Raw genomic sequence first — 25,070 nt, 5'->3', positions numbered from 1 at the left:
CATCTGATACAATTGTAACCCTTCCATCCTGTACAATTGTAACCCTCACCTTTCTTTCAAACACCATTCCTTCTTTGCAACGAGGTCTCCAGTTCCACGTGTTTGCTCAATAGTTGCTAAACTTACACGCTAACACCCAGTGTTCCTGTGGGCAACTCATGGGAACAACACTTACCTGAAGAGTGCAGAGGCACAAAGCAGTAGTTTTCAGTGAACCTTACGTGTCGTGGAGATTCCTGCTGATACCTACTTATTCTCACAGCCTGGCTGGTAAAAAAAATGTTACTTTCGCCAAGCAGTAAGGCTGATCAACATGTTCACTCACTAACCCACCCCTCCACACCCCCAACGACCACTACTTTATCGTTTCCTGTCAGTCACCCTATTATAGACACTCCTGTGCCTAGTGACACTTTATGGACTTACAATTAATCTATTGTATCTGTATAAGCTATCATATATATTGATATTTATTGTGTTTTTTAAATTACTGTGCCCTTACTGTGTTTTTTTAACGCTGTGTCGGATCTGGAGTAACAATTACTTCGTTTTCCGTTACACTTGTATACTGGAAATGACATTAAACAGACTTGAATCTTGAATCCTAAACAATCTTGAATCCATCTCCAACCACTCTATAGCAGGCAATTGTCTCCTCACTGGTAGCTCCCCTTCCTTACAAATACAAATAGGGCAGGATAGTTAATGTAACACTATTACTCCAAATATCAAACATCCTCATGAACCATTTCTGCCTCCTTTTCCGGTTTCATGGTCTTCAGATGATGGATAATTGTGCTTTGAGCATATTCTTAAAATGACCATGGGATGAAATTGCCTGTGTTCTGTGAGAGTGGAGATTATGATTGAACCTGTCTGGCAGACTAGACAATGACTCAGTTCACATTAAATAGGATCTTCTGCAGCTTCATAGATCCGCCCACAGATAATTGCAGAAACTTTACTGAGATGCTGCCAACTCTCCTGTGGTGCCTGGTCTACAGCAAAGCTTCAGTGTCGCCAATCTTTTTCACAAATGTTCTGGATAACTGCACTCACCACCACTCTGAACTGATTCTACAACCTACACTCTCACTTTCAAAGACTATTCACAACTCATGTTCTCAGTTTTATTTTAATTTACACAATTTGTCTCCTTTTGCACATTTGTTACTTGTCAGGCATTGTTTTTTGAATATTGAAGATAAAACATAAAACAGTACAGCACAGCCCACGATGTTGTGCCAACCCTTTAACCTACATCAAGATCAATCCATCTCTACTTTCCCATATAGCCCTTCAGTTTTCCTTCATTCATGTGTCATTTATGTATAGTTTTTTGAAATTTTTGCTGTATTTCTTTATTTTCCTGTAAATGCCTACAAGAAAAGGTAGTGTATGGTAACGTATATGTGCTTTGATAATAAAATTTACTTTGACTTTGAGAGTTACAATACCTCAAGTTTCTGGCTCACTCCCAATGACTTGTGGGAGTAAGTTTACAAAAGATGCATTGTGAGTTTCTTTAGTGTTCACATCCTCTGTCTGCAGCAGTTATACCGTCCTGGAACCTTTCCACGCTATTGTTTTCAGTGCATCTATTAGAATCTGGATCATGGGAGCTCTTCTTCACACCAGGGGATCATTAAGGCACCTGGTATCAATGTAAGAGAGCTGATATCACTGCAACAGCAATTTTAGTAAATTTAATTTTGTTTTTATTTCGTGAAACAGCATGGTAACAAGCTCTTCAAGCCCAACGAGCCGGCACTGCCCAATTACACCCATGTGACCAGCGAACCTACTAATCTGTACACCTTTGCAATGTGGGAGGAAACCAGAGCACCCGCAGGAAACCCGCGCAGTCATGACAGAAAGTACAAACACCTTACAGGCAGCAGGGGGAATCGAACTCTGATCACTGGCGCTGTAATAGCATTACTTTTATTTTTTAATTTCATTTTATAGAGATACAGTTTGGAATAGCTCTTCTGGCATTTCGAGTGGTGCCTCCCAGTAATCCCCAATTTAATCCTAGCCCAATCACAGGATGATTTGCAATGACCAATTAACCTACCAACTGGCAAATCTTTGGATTGTGGGAGGAAACTGGAACATCCGGAGGAAACCCAAATGGGTACGGAGTGAATGTACAAACTCATTACAGACAATGATGGGAATTGAATCCAGATTGCTGGTACTGTAAAGCATTATGCTAACCACGATGCTACAGTGCCCTAGAATGTTATTATGAGCACTTTACGGTACCACTCGGCTCTCTCTGCTTTTGCTCAGTGCTTTGCCTCCTTTCCCTCTGGCTATGTAGATGCTCATTGGGACTGGAGGGCTTCAGTTACAAGGAGAGACTGGAGACTTTAGATTAGATTAGATTAGATTATGAGGACACACAGTCCTCTTTTATTGTCATTTAGTAATGCATGCATTAAGAAATGATACAATATTCCTCTGGTGTGATATCACAGAAACACAGGACAGACCAAGACTGAAAAATTAAAAAAAACACATAATTATAACAAACAACAGGAATTCTGCAGATGCTGGAAATTCAAGCAACACACAACAAAGTTGCTGGTGAACGCAGCAGGCCAAGCAGCATCTGTAGGAAGAGGTGCAGTCGACGTTTCAGGCCGAGACCCTTCGTCAGGACTCAAGTCGACTGCACCTCTTCCTACAGATGCTGCTTGGCCTGCTGCGTTCACCAGCAACTTTGATGTGTGTTACATAATTATAACATATAGTTACAACAGTGCAATAATACCATAACTTGATGAAGAACAGGCCATGACACAGTAAAAAGTTTGAAGTTTTTTGAAAGTCCCACATCTCACGCAGACGGGAGAAGGAAGAAAACTCTCCCTGCCATGCCCGACCACAGACCGACTCTGAGTCATCCGAAAACTTCAAGCCTCCGATCAGCCCTCTGACACCGAGTACCAAGCACCATCTTATATATATGGAATGCAGGATCTGAGGGTTATAAAATCATGAGTGGTGTACACAGCATGAATGTTCATGGGGTAGAGGGGTTTAAAACTAGAGGTTTAAGGTGACAGAGGAAAGATTTAAAGGGGATTTGAGGGGCAATTTTTCCACAGAGGCTTGTGGGGACAAGGAACAAGCTGCCAGAGGAAGTGCTGGAGACAGATGCAATGACAAGAGGGGGCAAGGTAGCATAGGGATTAGTGCAGCACTTTACGGCAGACAGCTTCACACCGCTCCCCGTGACTGTGTGGGTTTTCTCCCACATCCCGAAGGCTTACCGGTTAGAATTACCTGTATGTTATGTTGGTATCAGAAACTCGGCGACACTTGCGGGCTGCTCAGCACAATTCTCACTGAGTTGATGTGGCGCAAATGTCATGTTTCACTGTACGTCTCGATGTATAGGTGAAAAATAAAGGTAATCTAACATTTAAACATTTGAAAGGTATTTTGACAGGTAAATGGACAGGAAAGGCTACAAGAAAGTTTATCGTGGCACCTGTGCATACACGTACTTGTACGAACAGCAGTAAACTCAACTTTGTTTAGAGCACGGCTCCAAACCGTTTTTATGCCCTGGTCGGCGAACCCCAGGTTGGGAAGCCCTGGTCTGGAGGGCCAAAAGCAGACACATGGGCTTATTTCAGACAGACATTCTGGTTTGTATGGAATAGGTGTGGCAAAGGGCCTATTTTGTGCTGTATGACAACAAAGCCAAAAATAAGCATATGTATCATGGACAGAGCACATAAAGGCACCATGAAAACATCAAACAAAATTTGACATCTAGCTAGGGAAGGAGACATAAGCATTGATGTCCAAAGTGAAGTTTTAAGGAGGACAAGAAAGAGAGAGAGTTTATGGAAAGAATTTCAAAGTTTAGCACCTTGCTTTCTGAAGATAAATATCATGATGATGATCAGAGACAAGAAGTGGAGGAGTGTAGAGGGGCTGGAGGGTTCACAGAACTGGAGGAGGTTGCAGAGAAATTGGAAAACAAGGGAAGGAATATTAAGACCGATGCTTTGATGAAAGAGTGTTCATGCAGGTGAGTCAACACAGGTTTGAAGTTACAGCACAGCAGTAGACTACTTGGCCCCTTGTGCCAGCTCTGCTATCCAATAAGATCACAGCTGACCTTCAACATCAGCACCACTCTCACGCACTCAGCAGATATCTCCTCATCCCCTTCACAACCAAAGTGATATGGAAACCTCCACCAGACACGTACAAGAAGTCTGATGCAGGAAGTGAGGCTGAGACACATGGGCGAAGATTTCCTCTTTAATCACCACTTAGAACAGTCACTGAGTGGTCACTTTGTTCGGTACACCCGTACACCTGCTCACTAATACGAATATCTAATCAGCCAATCATGTGGCAGCAACTCAATGCATAAAAGCATGTAGACGTGGTCAAGAAGTTCAGTTGTTGTTTAGGCCAAACATCAGAACAGCAATGAACTAATATTGACCTATTCGAATAAACACAATGAATTATTACAACTCACCTTAACCCTTCCTGAGGGAAGCAATGTGATCGCAGAGACTGTGACCGTGGAATGATTGTTGGTGCTTGACGGGGCAGTTTGAGTATTTCAGAAACTGCTGATCTCCTGGGATTTTCATGCACAACAGTCTCTAGAGTTTACAGAGAATGGTGTGAAAAACATAAAAAAAACATCCAGTGAGTGGCAGTTGTTTGGTGAAGAGTGCCTTGTTAATGAGAGATCTCAGAGGAGAATAGCCAGATTGGTTCATGCTGATAGGAAGGTAACAGTAACTCAGATAATTTAGGGTTCCAACAGTGGTGTGCAGAAGAGCATCTCTGAATGTACAACACATTGAACCTTGTAGTGAATGGCTATGACAGCTGAAGTCCACACTGCGTTCCACACCTATACCTAATAAGATGGCCACTGAGTATGCAATGTAAAACATTACAGCACTATACAGGCCATTCGGCCCACAATATTGTACTGACCTTTTAACCCAAAATCAATCTAGCACTTCCCTACTACATAGCCCACCATTTTTCTATCGTATGCACGCCTAAGTGAATAACATTCACAAATGCATTCCATAATTCCTATTTTGAGAAAAAAAAGCATACGATGTTCATACTGGGCATCTATTTCACTTTTCATATCTCAGTTTTAGCTGTGGCCTTGTCTGGACAACGGATTAGCTTCTGACCTAAACCTTCTCACCCCACACCCCTGTACTACACTGGCATCTGGTTTAGCATCATTTCAAAATTCTCATCCATCTCTGAGAAATCAATCCCACCCACCCTCCTCTGTCTAACCCTGATCTCATTCATCCTGAAAATCATCCCAAAATCCCGAGCAACACACATAAAATGCTGGAGGAACAGGCAGCATCTATGGATAGGAATAAACAGTTGACATTTTGGGTTAGGACTGTTTATCAGGATTGGAAAAGAGGGGCCAAGCAGCCAGAATATGAAGGTGGGGGGGGGGGGTGAAGAGAAGGAGTACAGGTTTGGGGAGCATGTGGTTGAAGAGTTGGAGAGCAGCAGGGATCACAGAGGGGGAGCAGTGAGTGAAGGTGTCACTGAACTCCCTTTGAAGAGAATGTTTATCTGGAAACGGCATACAAAATGTTGGAGAAACTCACCTGCAGAGGGAAGTGGACAGTCCCTAGTTATCTGAGATAGCCAGGTCAGAGCATTCCTGAATTTAATTGTGCCATCAATTGCAGACGTGCCTTTGCTATCTGGTGTCCTAAGTTCTGGAATTTCCTCCTACAAACTCTCTCTCTCCCCTTCAAAAAGTTCTTTAAAGTTTACTTCTTTAACCAAGCATTGAACCACCTCAAATAATATCCCTTCAGAAAACACACCTTCAAGTATTAACTGATAACATTTCAATAAAAAGACCAGGGACATTTTGCTACAATAAAGCTGCTATATAAATCAAAACTTATTATAATTGATGTCTCAGAACTTCGTTTGCAGTCACATACTTGATATAGTCTCAAGCCTGGAGAATACTTGCAGCCCACTGCATAATATTGATTCCCACTTAACTCCAGTCAGTGGAACAGAAGCATTTAGTCTGATGTTGTATTAATTGTTCTGTTCTATTGGCCTTAAGACAACGGTTTGCTGTATCCTACTCAAACACACCCCATACTGACACTTTGCAATTTTCTGAAAGATACCTATGATAGCATGGGCAAAAATAACACACTGAAGAAATTGAAAAGGGCTCCGCAACAGAATACTAAAAGCCAAAGCATCTCTTGTTGTTGGAATAGAAAGGCACAGAAACCCCAACACTGCCATTTGTCTGTTTTTATTTCCTCATTTTCTCTCATTATAAACTCCTCTATCGTTTTTAAATTTGAAATTAAATTCTAGTTATCACTCTATAGCAGGGGTTCCCAGCCTGGGGTTCTTGGACTTCTTGCTTAATGGGATTGGTTCATGGCATAGACAAGGTTGGGAACTCCTGCTCTATAGGATAACATTAAGCAACGAACAATCTGCTGGAGGAGCACAGAGGGTCGAGCAGAATCTGTGTCGTGGTGGTTGGGGGGAGAAGGAAATGTAGATGTTTCTGGTCAAAAACCTGCATCCGGACAATAGAAGCCTGAAGAATTGGGCGCCATGGTAACGCAGTGTTTAGTGCGACGCTATTACAACTCGGAGCTTCGGAATTTAGAGTTTCAATTCTGGCAGCCTCTGTAAGAAACTTGTTCATCCTTCCCGTGAAGTGCCTGGGTTTCCTCTGGGTGTTCCAGATTCCTCTTGCAGTCCAAAAATGTTCCGGTTAGTAAGTTAATTCCCCCCACACTCAGCCCACTGAGTTGCTCAGCCAGCTCCATCATGGGCACTAGCCCTCCCAGCATAAAGGACATCTTCAAAAGGCAATGTCTCAAAAAGGCAGCATCCATCAGTAAGGATCCCCATTACCCAGGACGTGCCCATTTCTCAATACTACCTTCAGGGAGGAGGTACAGGAGACCGAAGATACTCTCTCAGCATTTTAGGTACAGCTACTTCCTTTCTGTCATCATACTTCTGAATGGGCAATGAACCCATGTACACCTCCTGGTCCTGGTGTGGCCTACTGTATATCGGTGAGACCCAACATAGATTGGGAGACCATTTTGCTGAGCACTTACGCTCCGCCTACCAGAAAAAGCGGGATCTCCCAGTGGCTACCTATTTTAATTCCATTTTCCATTCACATTCCGAAATGTCAGTCCATGGCATCCTCTACTGTTGTGATGAGGCCACACTCAGGTTGGAGGAGCAACACCTCATATTCTGTCTGGACAGCCTCCAACCAGATATAATGAACATCAATTTCTTGAACTTCTGGTAATGCCCCCCCCCCCCACCATTCCCCATTTCTATTTCCCTCTCTCACCGTATCTCCTTACCTGCCCATCACCTCCCTTTGGTGCTCCTCCCCCTTTTCTGTCTTCCATGGCCTTCTGTCCTCTTCTATCAGACTCCCCCAACTCCAGCCCTGCATCTCTTTCATTGATCAACTTCCCAGCTCTTTACTTCATTCTTCCCTCCCCGACTCCATTTCACCAATCACCTTGTGTTTCTTCCTCCACTCCCCTCACCCGCTTACTCTGACTGCTCACTTTTCTTTCCAGCTCTGATGAAGGGTCTCGACCCGAAATGTCAATTGTACTCTTTTCCATAGATGCTGCCTGGCCTGCAGAGTTCCTCCAGCATTTTGTGTGTGTTGCTCGTATTTCCAGCTTCTGCAGATTTTCTCTTGTTCTTGATTACACTATGTCAATTTTTTTTGCTCTTTTTGCAATGCTTACTTAATTTATATATAGATATGTTTCTTTTTTGCAATTTATAGTTTATTTATTGTTACGTATTGCAATGTACTGCTGCTGAAAACCAACAAATTTCATGACATATGCTGGTGATATTAAACCTGATTCTGATTCATAGAGTCATGCTGTTTATATAGTATGGAAACAGGCCCTTCAGCCTGACTCCTCCGTGCAGACCACATTGCCTACCTGAGCTAGTCCCAGTTACCTCGTTGCCTACCTGAGCTAGTCCCAGTTACCTGGTTGCTTACCTGAGCTAGTCCCAGTTACCAGCAGGACCTCAAAAAAAGGATCTACGATCTGCGCAAAGCTAACAGGGCTGCAAGACAATACAGGGACAAGATTAAGTCAAGATTCACAATGAATAGCACAGGGGACTTGTGCCGAGGGTTCAATAACATGGCAGACTTCAAAGCCAAATGTTGTGGTGCCTCCAACATCGCGGCCTCTCTCCCAGGTGAGCTCAATCGCTTTTACGCTCGGTTCGATGACGCTAACTCTGAGCCTCCGAGGAAAGCCACCGCTACAACTTGCAACCTGGTCATCTCTGAGGCTGAGGTACGCAGATGTTTCCAATGAGTGGACAGCCGCAAGGCTGCGGGACCGGATGGCATCCCAGGGCGAGTACTCGGGATGTGCGCAGCACAACTGGCAGGTGTATTTATAAACATTTTTAATCTCTCCCTCTCCCAGTGTAGAGTGCCTTCCTGCTTCAAATTATCCACCTGTACCTATACCAAAAAAGACCAAGGTAACATTCCTTAATGACCGGCGTCCTGTCGCACTCACCTCAATAATAAGCAAATGCTTTGAGAGACTGGTCAAGGGTTACATCTGCAGCATGCTACCACCCAAACTGGACCCCTACAATTTGCCTTCCGACACAACCGATCAACAAATGACGCAATAGCCACTGCTCCACACACTGTCCTTACATATCTGGAGAAGAAGGATGCTTACGTGAGAGTGCTGTTCTTGGACTACAGTTCAGCATTCAACACCATAGTTCCACCCAGGGCCAGGCTTGACAGGAAGCTCAGAGACCTTGGCCTTGACCCTGCCTTGTCAGCTGTCAGATCGCTGGCAGGTGGTAAGAGTGGGCTCCCTCAGCTCCAACCCTCCGACTCTCAATACAGGAGCCCCTCAGGGCTTTGTACTAAGCCCCTTCCTTTACTCCCTGTATACCCATGACTGTGTAGCCACCCACAGCTCTAATCTGCTAATTAAATTTGCTGATGACACTACATTGATTGGCCTAATCTCAAACAATAATGAGGTGGCCTACAGGGAATAAGTCTTCTCTCTGACACAGTGGTGTCAAGAAAATAACCTCTCCCTCAATGTCACAAAAACAAAGAAGCTGGTTGTGGATTACAGGAGAAATGGAGACGGGCTAACCCCTATTGACATCAATGGATCTGGGGTTGAGGAGGTGAACAGCTTTAAGTTCTTCGGCATCCACATCACTGAGGACCTCACGTGGTCCGTACACACCAGCTGTGTGGTGAAAAAGGCACAACAGCACCTCTTTCACCTCCGACCATTGAGGAATTTTGGTATGGGCCCCCAAATCCTAAGGACTTTCTACAGGGGCACAATTGAGAGCATCCTGACTGGCTGCATCACTGTCTGGTATGGGAACTGTACCTCCCTTTATCGCAGGACTCTGCAGAGAGTGGTGCGGACAGCCCAGTGCATCTGTAGATGTGAACTTCCCATGATTCAGGACATTTACAAGGACAGGTGTGAGAAAAGGGCCCAAAGGATCACTGGGGACCCAAATCACTCCAATCACAATCTATTCCGCCTGCTACTATCTGGGAAATGGTACCACAGCATAAACGCCAGGATCAACAGGCTCCAGGACAGCTTCTTCCACCAGGCCATCAGACTGATTAACTCACGCTGATTTGAGTGTATTTCTATGTGACATTGACTGTTCTATTTATTATAAATTACTATGATTGCACATTTAGATGGAAACTTAATGTAAAGATTTTTAGTCCTCATGTATGTGAAGGATGTAAGAAATAAAGTCAATTCAATTCAATTCTATAAACCTTTCCTATGCATGTACCTGTCTATATGTCTTTAAACACTGTAATTGCACTCACCTCTACCACTTCCTCTGGCAGCTCGTTACATATACCCACCACCCTCTGTGTGAAAAAAACTGCCCCTCAGATCCCTTCTAAATCACTTCCCTACCCTGGGAAAAGGACTTCGGCTACTCACCTTATCTATATCCCTCATGATTTTCTGAACTCCTATAAGGTTTGTTAGCTCCAGGAAATAACTGTTGGTTATAGGTGAATAGTAAGTCCTAGTTTAACTAACCTCCCATTATAACCTACGCCCTCTAGTCCTGATAATATGCTCCTAAATCTTTTCTTGAGCCCTCTCCAGTTTAGTGACATCCTGTTGTATATAGAGGTAAAGTACCAGAGCCTGGGGAACAAGTTCCTAAGTTGCTTTTGGAGTATAACACTTAACCGCCTCCACCACCTCCAAATAATATACCACTTTATATTTTGTTACAGACTTTTCCCACATCGAACTGCGAATCCTCGCACACCTCACCTCAGACTCAGAGCTGCTGAGGCTGTTCCAGGAACCAGAGCCACCTGACATCTTTACCAGCCTTGCTTCTCAATGGTAGGTGAACAATATCCTCGCCAGAAGTGTTCATGTTGGAACATCTTGCTAAAAGCCAGCTGGTTGCAGATCAGCAAAGGTGTGACCTACACCTCTTCTGTCATCCTATCACAGGCACACATGATTCAGTACCACAAGGTAGTGTCACTCCTGTTTAATGCATCAAAATCATCTCACCAGAGAGCAGCTCAAGCAGGCAGAGTGCTGTTATTGGCATCAGAAATTTGTGAGTGAGTTCTACACTGGAGACTTAAGATCAGATTCTTATTTCTTAAAAGTTAAATATTAGCTTTATTTGTCACATGTACATTGAAACATACAGTGAAATGTGTTGATTGCATCAAATCACATCACTGGTGATTGTGCTGGGGGCAGCCTGCAAGTGTCACCATTCTTCCAGCACCAACATAGTATGCCCACAACTTGCTAACCCTAACCCACACTGTATATCTTTGGACTGGAGCACCTGAAGGAGACCCTCGTGGTCATGGGGAGAACGTACAAACTCCTTACGGGCAGCAGTAGAAGTTGAACTCTGATCTTACAGCTAGCACTGTAAGCAGTGACACTAACCACTGCACCACTGTGCCATCCCATTGAGTTTTTAATTTCATTGAGCTCATAGAGGAAAACTGCACAGGAACAGCCCCTTTGGTCCTAACTGCCTGTGCCAACCAAGGTGACTACCTAAGCCTCACAGACAAAATGCTGGAGCCAAATCAATTACAGGCCCTTCGGCCCACCATGTTGTGCCAACCTTTTAACCTAAGATCAATCTAGCCCTTTCCAATGATTTAACCCTCCATTTTTCTTTCGTCTATGTGCCTAGCTAAGAGTTTCTTAAATGTCCCTAATATATCTGCCTCTAACACCATCCCTGGCAGGGTGTTCCACACACCCACCATTCTCTGTGTGAAAAAAAAAACTAACCTCTGACTTTTCCCCCTATACTTTCCTCCAAGCACCTTAAAATTGTGTCCCCTGGTCTTGGTCATTTCCGCCCTGGGAAAAAGGCACTGACTGTCCAGTCTATCATCCTCGTGTTCTATGTTCTCTCAGGACTAACACAGGATTTCTGCCTGAAACGTTGACATTTCCCATCACAGATACTGCTTGACCTACTGAGTAACTCGAGATCATTTGGTGTGGGAGAAATGTTGCCCACTCTCCTGCTCTTTAAATATGCATGACGAGCTCAAACTTTGTCGTGGCATGGAACATAGTGGTTCAAGTTCAAGTTTAATTGTCATTCAAACACACATGAATACAGGCAAATGGAAAGGCGTTACTCCGGGGCCAAGGTGCAAAACACAGTAGCAACAATCACACCCAAACAGACTACTTTGGTAAAGTATTCTGTTTTACCAAAATATTTCATTCATAGTCGGATGTGACTCCAAAAACTGCTACTCAACAACAGTAACTAATAAATTTAGACAACTGCCACTCGTTTTACATTCAAAGCAGGAACTTGGGCTAATCGACTATTACTATGAAGGATTTCTGCATAAAAGGAGATGTCAGGTGATTGCCCCTGCAGCCAAGTCATTAGAGGATGTGGCAGGATGATGTCTACAGTGGTGGTGAAGTTTCAGATCAGGCTTTAACTTGGAACCCCTGGTATAAGATGCTGAGGTGGATATAAACAATCTCACTGTGATACGTTAGACTGCACAGTGTGCGGTTGAGCTCACCCCATCACAGGTAAGATGTTCAAAGGTCAAAGAAAATTTATTATCAAAGTACTGTATATGTATATCACCATATACTATATGAGATTCATTTTCATGCAGGCATTCTCAGCATGATCGATGAAAAACTACACACAAAGACTGACAAACAATCAATGTGCAAAAGAAGACAACCTGCAAATAAAATATAGCGGTGGCAGAGAGTTTGTGAACCCTTTAGAATTTTCTCTGTTTCTGCATAAGTATGTCCTGAAATGTGATCAGATCTTCATATGAGTCGTAAAACTAGATAAAGAGAACCCAATTAAATAAATACTGTAACACAAAAAGCATCATACTTCTTCAGTTATTGATTGAGAAGATGATCCAATATTACATGTATTTGTTGGAAAATGTATGTGAACCTTTGGTCTCAGTAACTGGTGTGACCCCTTGTTGAACCAAATGTTTCTGGTTACTGTTGATCATTCCTGCACATCGGCTTGGAGGAATGTTCTCTGTACAGGACTGCTCCAACAATGTTGGCGAGCTTCCTTGCGTGAACTGCTTGTTTCAGTCCTTCCACAACATTTCTATTGGATTAAGGTCAGGACTTTGACCCAGCTATTCCAAACCACGAATTTTCTTCTTTTTAAACCATTCTGTTGTTGATTTACCCTTCTCTTCTGGATCATTGTCTTGTTGCATTATCCAACTTCTATTTAGCTTCAGAAGATGGACTGCTACCTGACATTTTCCTGTACAATGTCTTGATACAATTTTGAATTCATTATTCCCTCAACGAATGCAAGATGCCCAGGTCTTGGAGCAGCAAAACAGTCCCAAATCATGATGCTCCTTCTACCATGCTTCACAGTTGGTGATCAGTGCCCCTTTTCTTTCCAAGGATAGCAATGTGCATTTCTGCCAAAAAGTTCAACTTTTGTCTCATCTTTCCCAGAAGTATTGTAAAATATTTTTGCAAACTTGAAACGTGCAGCAATGTTTTTTTTTTGGAGAGCAGTGGTTTCCTCCCATGGTGTCCTTCATGAACACAATTCTTGTTCAGTGCTTTTCTTATAGTGGACACATTTATGGAGACCTTAGCAAGTTCTAGAGCGGGGGTTGGCAACCTTTTTGCTTCTGTGGGCTGGATTGTGTATTAGTGAGCGGACGGTGGGCCAGATAAATGCCATAAAAAACTTGAAATATGGGAATTATCCATTTAAGTACATCTAGTTATGTTTTGCCTCAAGTTAATGAATAATGCATGCTAGAAAATCATTTGTGCTTAAGGTTGTAGAGATTTCTGCAGATCTTTTGCTATTACCCTTGGGTTCTTTTTCACCTCCCTCAGCAATGCACATTGTGCTCCTGGTGTGATCCTTGCAGGATGCCTACTCCCAGAGAGAGTAGCAACAGTACTGAATTTCCTCCACTTGTAGACAAGTTTTCTTGCTGAAGACAGATGAACCCTTAGGTCTTTGGAAATGCTTCTGTAACCTTTTCCAGCTTCATGCATCTCTACAATTCTTCTTCTAAGGTCCTCTGAAAGTTGTTTTGATCGAGGCGTGGTGCACATAAACAGATCTTTCTTGAGACGAGCAGGCTCTGTCAATAACCTGACTTTGTGTGTCTTTTTTGTAGGGCAAGGAACCTCTGCCCTAATCTCATCTCATCTCTAATCTCATCTCATTGATTGGAACACCTGACTCCAAATAGCTTTTATAGAAGGCATTACCCCAGAGGGTCACATACTTTTCCAACAAATATTAATAATGTAATATTAGTTCATTTTTCTCAATAAATAAATTAAGAAGTGTAATGTTTTTATGCTATTTATATAATTGGGTTCTCTTTATCTAGTTTTAGGACTCAGGTGAGGCTCTGATCACACTTTAGGTCATATTTGTGCAGAAAAAAAGAAAATTCTACAGGATCATTGTGGAGAGGAGTATCTCTGAATGCACAACATGAGTTGTAGAGTTCTTGAAAGTGAGTCCATAGGTTGTTTAGGTGAGTGAAGTTATCCACACTGGTTCAAGACCCTGATGGTTTAAGGGTAATGAATCTGAAGGACCTGAAGACTCAAGAGGGTGCAGAAGAGGTTCACCAGGATGATGTCTCGACTGGAGAGCATGAGCTATGAGGAGAGCTTGGATAAACTTGGGTTGTTTTCTCTGGTGCAGTGGAGATGGTGAGATGACCTGATATAGGTTTTTTAATGAGAGGCATAGGTAACATAGATGGAATCTTTCTTCCAAGAATTTATAGGCATCCGTTAGTCTCATGAGGCCATGGATTTGTGCCTTGGAAGGTTTCCAGGGCACAGGCCTGGGCAAGGTTGTATGGAAGACCAGCAGTTGCCCATGCTACAAGTCTCCCCTCTCCATGCCACCGATGTTGTCCAAGGGAAGGGCATTAGGACCCATACAGCTTGGCACCAGTGTCGTCGCAGAGCAATGTGTGGTTAATTGCCTTGCTCAAGGACATAACACGCTGCCTCAGCCAAGGCTCAAACTAGCGACCTTCAGATCACTAGACGAACACCTTAACCACTTGGCCATGCGCCAACACAGGATAGATATATCGAATACTAGGGGGCATAGATTTAATGTCAGAAGGGGTAACATGCCAGATAAGTTTCTTTTTACATGGAGAGTGGTAGATGCCTGGATGGGGTTGACAGAGAAGGGTGTGGAAACAGATACAATAATAGGGTTTAAGAAGCTTTCAGGTAGACAGATAAATCAAAATCTCTGAAAATCTATCCTAGACCCAACGTATTGATGCAATTATGGCGAAGGCACACCAGTGGCTATACTTCATTAGGAGTTTGAGGAGATTCAGTATGTTACCAAATACGCTGGCAAATATCTACAGATGTCCATGGAGAGCATTCTGAGTGGTTGCATCCTCACCTGGTATGGAGGGACCACAACACAGGATCGGAAAAAGCTGCATAGAGTTGTAAACAGCCAGCTCCATCATGGGCACTAGCCTCCCCAGCATCAAAGGCATTGATTGGAGTACTGTACAGATGCAACAGAAGTCTTCCCATGCAGGACCAGCGAAGAGTTTTAAAAAGCAGGAAGCTTTTTGACAGGAGTCATTGATTGGAGTACTGCGCAGACGCAAGAGGAGCATTCCTCCACAGGTCCGGCAAAGGGCTTTAAAAAAAAAAAGCCCGGTCTCTATAAAAGAGAGGTATCGCCAAGTGGAGCGGTCATTGTGGGGGCAGTCATCGTCGGAGTAATCTAAGTCAGAGTAGTAAGGCTTTGGCTCAACAGGGCTTCGGTGAGAATAGGCAGAGGCAAGGTAAATAGGTAAGTTCATTCTTTATTTCTTATTTCTTTTTTCTTGAGAATATAGAGGGTGTGGCTACAGAGCCAGTGTTTCTGTTTTGGATGTCAGATGTGTGATTTCCAGGAGCCTTCCAGCTTCCCTGATGGCCATATCGGCACCAAGTGCATTGGGGTGCAGCCCCTTAGAGACTGTGTTAGGGAACATGATCTCTAACATGTTCGATGACCTTCAGCTTGTTAGGGAAACTGAAGCGGTGATAGACAGGAGCAACAGGGAGGTGGTCACCCCAAGGCTACAGGAGACAGATTAATGGGTGACTGTCAGAAGAGGGAGGGGAGGGCATCAGATAGTAGAGAACACCCCTTGGCTGTCCCCCTCAACATTAAGTGCTCCATTTTGAGTACTGTTGGGGGGGGGGCGTTGGGAATGACCTGCCAGCAGTAATAGGGATCACTACAGTCAGGGGGACAGGTACGTGATTCTGTGGACAGGAAAAGGAAACATGGATGGTAGTTTGCCTCCCAGATGCCAGGGTCCACAATGGTTCTGAACGTGTCCACAATATCTTGAAGAAGGAGGGTGATCAGCCAGAAGTCGTGGTACATATTGGTACCAATGACATAGGTAGGAAAAGGGTGGAGGTTCAGAAAAAAGAATACAGGGAGTTAGGAAGAAAGCTGAGAAGGACCTCAAGAGTACTAATCTTGGGATTGCTGCCTGTGCCATGAGACAGTGATGATAGGGATAGAATGAGGTGGTTGGACCTTGGGGCAAGGGTTCAGATTTCTGGATAATTAGGACCTCTTATGGGGCAGGTAGGACTTGTACAAAAGGGACAGATTGCACCTGAATCTGAGAGGGACTCATATTCTTGCGGGCAGGTTTACTAGAGCTGTTGGGAGTGGTTTAAAGTAATATGGCAGGGGGATGGGAACCAAGGTGATAGAACTGACGATGAGCCAGCAGGTTTACAAGTAGATGATGGGTGTAACATGAATGTAAGGAAGGACAAGCCAGTGATTGGGTACAAATGCAGACAGAGCAAAGAGTTAAGCAAAGAGCAAAGAGTTTGCCAATGAGGCAAAATTCAAAAGGGAAAAAATTGCAGGACTGAAAGTGTTGTATTTAAATGTGTGTAGCATTCAGAATAAGGTGGACAAAGTCGTGGCACATTTAGAGATTGTTTGGTATGACGTTGTGGTGATCATTGAGGCATAGCTGAGAGATGTTAGTCGAGAGCCTAACGTCAAAGGATATACTTTGTATTGAAAGGACAGGCAGGAGGGCATAGGTGATGGTGTGGCTCTGTTGGTAAGAGATGGAATTATATCTTTAGAAAGAGGTGACATCTGGTTAGAGAATGTTGAATCTTTGTGGGTAGAGTTAAGAAACTGCAAGGGTAAATAAACCACTAGGGGAATCATGTATGGGCCTCCAAATCGTAGCCAAGATGTGGGGTTGAGATTGCAAAGGGAGCTGGAAAAGGCATGTAATAAAGGTAATGACACAATTGTAATGGGGGGACTTGAAAATGCAAGGTGATTGGGAAAATCGGGTTGCTGTCAGATTGCAAGAGAGGGTATTTGTTGAATGCCTATGAGATTGCTTTTCAAAGCAGCTTGTGTGCTTGGGCCTACTCAGGGAAAGGTTAACTTAGACTGGGTGATGTGCAATAATCCATATCTTATTAGGGAGCTTAATGTAAAGGAACCCTTAGGAGGCAGTGATCATAATATGATTGAATTCATACTGCAATTTGAGAGGGAGAAGCATAAGTCACATGTATCAGTATTGCAATGGAATAAAGGGAATTACAGAGGAATGAAAGAGGAGCTTGTCCAGGTGGATTGGAGGGGAATACTGGCAGGGACGATGGCACAGCCGAGATGGCTGAAGTTTCTGAGAATAGTTCACAAGATGTAGGATAGATATGTCCCACAGAGGAAGAAGTTCTCAAATGGCAGGGGTAGGCAACTGTGGCTGACAAGGGATATTAAGGACTGTAAAAAAGCCAAGGAAAGGGCATATAAGGTAGCAAAAGTGAGTGGGAAGTTGGATGATTGGGAAGCTCTTAAAATCCAACAAAAGGCAACTAAAAAAATCTGTAAGAAGGGAAGAGATGAAATATGAGGGCAAACCAGCCAATAATATAAAGCAGGATATCAGAAGTTTTATCAGTTATATGAAGAGTAGCAGTGTGCCGGAGGTTTGTGAGTGTCAGGGAGCAGGAGTGAATGCTATTGTTCTTACAAAAGACAATATGCTAGGCAAAATCAAAGATCTTAAGGTGGATAAATCACCTGGATCAGGTGGACTACATCCCAGTGTCCTGAGAAAGATTGCTGAAGAGATAATGAATAGTTGGTCATGATCTTTCAAGAATCACTTGATTCTGGCATGGACTCGGAGGACTGGAAGATTGCAAATGTCATTCCACTTTTTAAGGAAACAGGAAGGCAAAAGAAAGAAAATTATAGGCCAGTTAGCCTAACCTCTATGGTTGGGAAAGACACACTCAATATTTTAAGAATAACTTCTTCCCCTCTGCCATCAGATTTATGAATGGTCTGTGAACTTATGGTGGGTGGCAGGGTGGAGATACAGTATGTCTCTACCAAAGGAGAGGTAAGTTGTTCTGCTGGCCTGCAGATCATCCTTGGGCAAGATGTAGCACCTGCTTAGCCCACTGATATGGATCATGTGAAACCCTGGGAGCAGGTGGTGGATGGTCGGGTGAGCAGCCGGTGCATATCACAAGTCCTGGTTATGTGACCACTGACACCAGGAAGACAACCTTGGAGGAGTATTGATAATGGCTGGAGTCAGCTGTCTTGTAAGGATACTGCTCAGAAGAAGGCGATGGCAAATCGCTTCTGCAGAAAAATTTTCCAAGAACAATCGTGGTCCTGGAAAGACCATGTCATACGACATGGCACATAATGAACGAACAAATGAACCTATGAACACTACCTCACTATTGTGCGCACTATTTGTCTTTATCTATATTCTTACTGTATTTTATAGTAATCCTTATGTATTGCACTGTACTGCTACCACAAAGCAACATACTTCACGACATATGTCAGTGGTAATAAATCTGATTCTGTGTCTAAATATGCAGGGGATGGACAGATATGCATTTGTACAAGCAGATGAATTTAATTTAATTTTAATTTGTCACATTCAGTACAGACACTGTGGGCCGAAGAGCTTTTTCTTGCGCTATAATGTTCTATGTTCTGATACAGTAGGATAATCAAGGAGCCACACACAAGATGCTGGAGGAACTCAGGACTGATGAAGGGTCTCGGCCTGAAACGTCACTTGTTTATTCCCCTCCACAGACGCTGCTGGGCCTGCTGAGCTCCTCCAGCATTTTGTACGTGTTGGGATGTTATGCTGCAGCTGTACAAGATATTGGTGTGGTATATCAGAATATTATGTTCTGTTTTGGTCTCCCTGCTAGAGGATCGATGCTTTAAGCTGGAAAGCATTCAGCATTGGAATACTACAGAACACCACTTGCACCACCATGGATGTGTCTCTGGTTTTTTTTTGCATTAATATCATACTTTGCCTAGTCTTTCATTTCACTGTTTTGTATAACTTACAGGATTAACAATACAGAATTAGAATCAGGTTTATTATCAGCGGCATGTGACGTGAAACTTATTAACTTAGCAGCAGCAGTTCAATGCAATACATGATAATATTGAAAAAAAAGTAGATGAATTATAGTAAGTATATATATGTATATTAAATAGATTAAAAATAGTGCAAAACAGAAATAATATATACTTAAAAAAAAGTGAGTTGGGTTCAATGTCCATTGAGGAATCGGATGGCAGAGGGGAAGAAGCTGTTCCTGAATCACTGAGTGTGTGGCCCCTTCTGTACCTTCTTTCTTATATAATATATAGTACATATACATGATATAAACATGCCGTGAAAGAAAGACTTCATAGACCGATGGGATAGTTCTCCTGTAGAGCAGACTCGATGGGCCAAATGGCCTAATTCTGCTCCTATGACTTATGGTCGTATGTCTAGCTCATGTTTTGTGTGTTGTCTGAATCTACATGCCTGTGATTTGGCTGCAAGCTAGTTTTTCAATGCACTTTGCCTCACTTGTGTGTGTGACAACAAAATGATTGAGCCATAGAACACTACAGCACAGAATTAGGCCATCTGGCCCATCTAGTCCATCCAGAACTGTCATACTGCTTAGTCCCATCAACCAGCAACACCACCATAGGCCCCCATTCCCTTCCTATCCATGTTGCAATAAAACCTGGATCCACCACTTCCGTTGGCAGCTCCTTCCACACTCTCACCACCCTCCGAGTGAACAAGTGCCCCCTCATGCTTCCCTTAAATGGAAACACGAGATTCTGCAGATGCTGGAAATCCAGAGCAACTCACACAAGATGCTGGAGGAACTCAGCGTGTCAGGCAGCATCTGTAAGGGGAATAAACAGTCGACGTTTCGGGCGGAGACCTTTCATCCGGACTGAAAAGGAAGGGGGAAGAAACCCTTAAATATTTCACCTTTTCGCCCTTAATCTTTGTATTAACTCGGGTTCGAGTTTCATTCAACCTCAGTGGGGAACAGCCTGCTTGCATTTACCCTAATACTTGAGGTACTAAAACGCCACTGATGTTAGGTCAGAGCTTGTTTCCCCAGATAGCAAGCGACCGGCGGCTGCAGCAGTCGGAAACCTGAGGCTCAGGGCGCCTGTACTCATCAGCGGCCAGTATCCCTCCCGCTCCCGCCTCTGTCTCTGATCGGCATTGCAAAGGACTCTCGCTTCAAGCGCAGAACTCTTAACTCCCTCTGACGTGGATTTAGACCATTTTGCCGAGGGACTGTGCCGCAGAATGGATGACTGCGGACAGAGTTTTATTTTAGCTCGCTGCCTCTGTCCCTGCCCGGGTCGATGGGAGGCGGCTGCTAACCAGAATCTTCGTCAACGCCGCACAGCGCCCGGTGAACTGTCTGTCGCACTCTGCAATGTGCAGTCATGCGCTAGGAGACATATATAAAAAAATCGCGGCAGTTTTTTAGATTAACTCTGGGAGTTGCTGTCTCCCTTCTATTAACCAGGACAATGCCCAGTGTCTCCAGGGATTACCGGCTACAGAGGCGCCAAGGGTGAACGTTTCATCGGGTTTCCAATGGAATGGCGCCTGCGTTATTCTCCTAACTTGGCTGCCATTTATAATCACTACTGTGAACACAAGCTGCTGTTCTTGTTTACTCCGAAGGTGTAGGAGTGAAATAGACACTTCAAGGTAGAAATTAGTGTCAGCGTTTATATAACTCACGCTTAATACCCTTGAATTAAATTATCTTCCCATGGTACAGGAGGCACACTGTTAAGACAGCGGAGGCAGCAATCTGAAGGGTAAGCTTCCCCACAACAACAGCACAAGAACAGAGAATGACAGTAAAATGCATATATACCTCTGGGTTGTTGGGTGTCGGACCATTTTAGGTGTCTGTGTTGACGATGATCTTGTCATCCATAGATGGTAATAATAACAACAATTTTGGCTAATGATCATAAACACAAATGATGTAGGGTCTGGGCCGGAAACATCAACTCTTTATTCTCCTCCATAGATGCCGCCTGACCTGCCGAGTTCCTCCAGCAATTTGTATGTGTTACTTTGGATCATGATCAGTAACTGATAGAATTATTTTTTTAATTGTAGGCAACAAGCTCCATTCCTCAAAGGTCTAATGGCATGGAATAGGCTGCCAGGGAAGGTGGTAAAAGCAGATTCATTATGGATATTTAAGAGACTCTTAGCTAGGTCCATAGATGACGGGAAAATGAAGAGCTATGTAGGGAGGAGGGGTTAGATTGATCAAACAAAAGTCCAGTGAGCGGCAGTTCTGTGGGCTGTTAATAAGAGAGTGTTGGCGCATGGCCAAGTAGTTAAGGCGTTCGTCTAGTGATTCACAGGCCGCTAGTTCGAGCCTTGGCTGAGGCAGTGTGGGTGTCCTTGAGCAAAGCACTTTAACACACATTGCTCTGCGATGACACTGGTGCCAAGCTGTTTGGGTCCTAATGCCCTTCCCTTGGACAACATCGGTGGTGTGGAGAGGGGAGACTTGCAGGATGGGCAACTGCTGGTCTTCCATACAACCTTGCCCAGGCCTGCGCCCTGGAAACCTTCCAAGGTGCAAATCCATGGTCTCATGAGACTAACAGATGCCTATAATAATGAGAGAGGACAGAGGAGAATGGCCAGACTGGTTCAAGCAGACGGGAAGGCGACAGGAACTCAAATAACCACACATTACCACATTTGGCGGGCAGAAGAGCTTCTCTGAATGCACAACATGTCAAACCTTGAATCGGATGGGCTACAGCAGCAGAAGACAATGAACAAACTCTCAGTGGCCACTTTATTAGGTACAGGAGGTACAGTACGTAATAAAGTGGTTTCTAAGTGTAGAGCATAGAACAACACAGTACAGGTCATTTGGCCCACAATATTGTGCTGACCTTTTAACCTACCAGATCTGTGATCAATCTAGCCCCTCCCTCCCACGTAGCCCTCCATTTTTCTGTCATCCATGTGCCAGAAGAGATTTAGTTTAATTAGACATTGTGCTCGGCCTAGATATTCTGGCCAAAGGGCCTACTTCTGTACTGTATGTTTTATGTTATGTGTTCTGTAGTCTCACGGGCTCCACAGCATACAAGGAGGAACAGCAAGTGCTGGAATTAGTTCAGTAGGGAAGTACTTTCTCCCCAAGACTTTGTGGGTTTCCTCTGGGTGCTCCAATTTCCTTCCACATTTCACAGAGGTATGGGTTAGGGTTAGTAAGTTGTGGGCTTGCTATGTTGCTACCGGAAGCACGGCGACACTTGCGGGCACCCCTGGGCACATACTCGAACTGTGTTGGTCATTGAAGCAAATGACACATTCACTGCATGTTTCGATGTACGTGTGACAAATAAAGCTGATTTATTACCATTGGGCTCTTGAACCAGAGGGGGTAACTTCACTCGCCCCATCATTGAAATATTTGCACAAACAATGGACTCACTTTCAAAGACCCTTCATCTCATGTTCTTGATATTTATTGTTTATTTATTTATTATTATTTCTTTCTTTCTGTATTAGCACAGTTTGTTGTCTTTCGAACACCCATGTTAGAGCGGTCTTTCATTGATTCTATTATAGTTATTATTCTGCTATGCCCAAAAGAAAATGAATCTCAGGATTGTATTTGATGACATACATGTACTTTGAACTTTGAACTGTTTAATTTTTGAAAAGTTAATCTTTACTACAGTTTGGAAATAGGCCTTTCTGCCCAGCTATTTCATCCTGACCAAGATACCTAACTAAGCTGGTCCTATTTCCCTACGTTTGTCCTATATTTCTCTGAGCTTTTCCTGTCCATGTCTGTCCATATAACTCTTAAATGACTAAGACAAGGGGGTATAATTTTAAGATGACTGGAGGAAGTATGGGGGGGAGATGTCAGAGGTGGGTGTTTTATACAGACAGTGGTAGGTGGATGGAATGTCCTGCCAGAGGTGGTGATAGAGGCAGATATTTTAGAGACACTTAAGAAACTATTAGGTGGGTGCATGGATGAAATAAAAATGGAGAGTTATGGGGGAGGGAAGGGGTGGATGGATCTTAGATTAGGCTAAAAAAATCAGCATAACATTCCATGAAGATTCCTTTTAAATCTTTCCCCTCACCTTCAACCAGAGAAGAGCCTTGGTTTCTCTCTAACTCAGTGAGAAGATCATCGGGGTCTCTCTTCCCACCATTACAGACATTTACACCACACGCTGCATCCGTAAAGCAAACAGCATTATGAAGGACCCCACGCACCCCTCATACAAACTCTTCTCCCTCCTGCCATCTGGCAAAAGGCACCAAAGCATTCGGGCTCTCATGACCAGACTATGTAACAGTTTCTTCCCCCAAGTCATCAGACTCCTCAATACCCAGAACCTGGACTGACACCAACCTACTGCCCTCTACTGTGCCTATTGTTTATTATTTATTGTAATGTCTGCACTGTTTTGTGCACTTTATGCAGTCCTGGGTAGGTCTGTAGTCTAGTGTAGTTTTTGTGTTGTTTTACGTAGTTCAGTGTAGTTTTTGTATTGTTTCATGTAGCACCATAGTCCTGAAAAACATTGTCTAATTTTTACTCTGTACTGTACCAGCAGTTATGGTCAAAATGACAATAAAAAGTGACTTGACTTGATTTGACTTGAATGTCTCCCACACCCTCTCCAGCACCATTACTTCCTTGTGGGAGGAGGACTTCTCCCAAAGCAGTCACAACATTCTAATGACAAGCAACCTTCTCCTTCATTCCCTTCCCTCCTCATCCTCCGATCCTCTCCTTACCCTAACACCCTCCATTTCATTCTTGCTCCCCCTTCCCTCTCCCCAGCTGCTCTGTCAGGAACTAACATGTGGGAAGCTCAGAATTCCTTTGTCTACCACCTACCAATATTTGTCAACTCTGCTTTGTGCCATTGGCAGGAGAGGGATCCCCGTGGATCAGGTGAAGAACACTGAGCGAGAACAAGCCAAGAGGATTGTCTACGCACTGGTTTACGGGGCAGGTAACGTTCACAAACGCATGTAGGGAATAAAGAGGAAAGAAATAATAACAGATCATGAAACATAGAACAGTACAGGAACAGGCCCTTTGGCCCATCATGTCTGTGCCAACCATGATGCCAAATTAAACTAATCCTATCTGCGGGCACACATCCAGTTCATGTGCCTGTCTAAATGTCTCCTAGAATTTCCATCACCTTCCCTGGAAACATGTTCCAAACTTCTATTCATCATTATGTGCCAGATTGTATAGACGTGAGCTATCATAGTTTCATGACCATGAGTGTTCTTGACAAATTTTTCTGCAGAAGTTGTTTCCCATTGCCGTCTTCTGGGCAGTGTCTTTACAAGACAGGTGACCCCAGCCATTATCAATACTCTTCAGAGATTGTCTACTGGGCGTCAGTGGTCACTAACTAGGATTTGTGATATATGCTAGCTGCTCACCTGCTCCCATGGCATCACGTGATCCTGATTGAGGGGGGGCTAAGCAGGTGTTACACTTTGCCCAAGGGTGACCTGCAGGCTAGCAGAGGGAAGGAGTGCCTTACATCTCCTTTGGTAGAAACATAACTCCACTCTGCCACCCAAAGCATCTACAAAACTCTGTAAAAAACTTGCCTTGAAAATCCCCTTTATTTATTTACTCATTAGTCTTTTAACAACAGGGTAGAATAAAGAATCGGGGGGGGGTTGGCTCGGTTGGTAAAAAAAAAATCAAATCCTTAGAAATAAGGTCAGAAGATATAAAATCTTTGTGAGTAGAGTTAAGAAACTACAAGGGTAAAAATACCCTGATAAGAGTTATATATGGATCCCCAAACAATAGTCAGGATGTGGGATATAAATTTCAATGGGAAATAGAAAGGACATGTGATAAGGGCAATGCTATTATAGTCATGAGGGATTACAAATGCAGGAAGATTGGGAAAATCAGGATGGTGCTGGATCCCAAGAGAGTGAATTTCTAAAATGCCATGTACGTAATGGC

General features: G+C 43.6%; 1 protein-coding gene across 1 annotated transcript in view; it reads left to right on the top strand.

The window, feature by feature from the left end:
• The window catches only part of poln (polymerase (DNA directed) nu), a 247,595-nt gene that overhangs the window by 133,444 nt on the left and 89,081 nt on the right, over positions 1 to 25,070 (top strand). Inside the window, exons 13-14 of the mRNA XM_072257436.1 lie at positions 10,376 to 10,490; positions 23,999 to 24,081. Coding sequence (XP_072113537.1) covers positions 10,376 to 10,490; positions 23,999 to 24,081 — 198 coding nt within the window. The remainder of the gene's footprint in view (positions 1 to 10,375; positions 10,491 to 23,998; positions 24,082 to 25,070) is intronic.

Source organism: Mobula birostris, chromosome 5, assembly GCF_030028105.1.
Source record: "Mobula birostris isolate sMobBir1 chromosome 5, sMobBir1.hap1, whole genome shotgun sequence".
NCBI classification, from domain to species: domain Eukaryota; kingdom Metazoa; phylum Chordata; class Chondrichthyes; order Myliobatiformes; family Myliobatidae; genus Mobula; species Mobula birostris.
The sequence above is the reverse complement of the archived record's forward strand: the minus strand, read 5'-3'. Positions and strand labels throughout refer to the sequence as shown.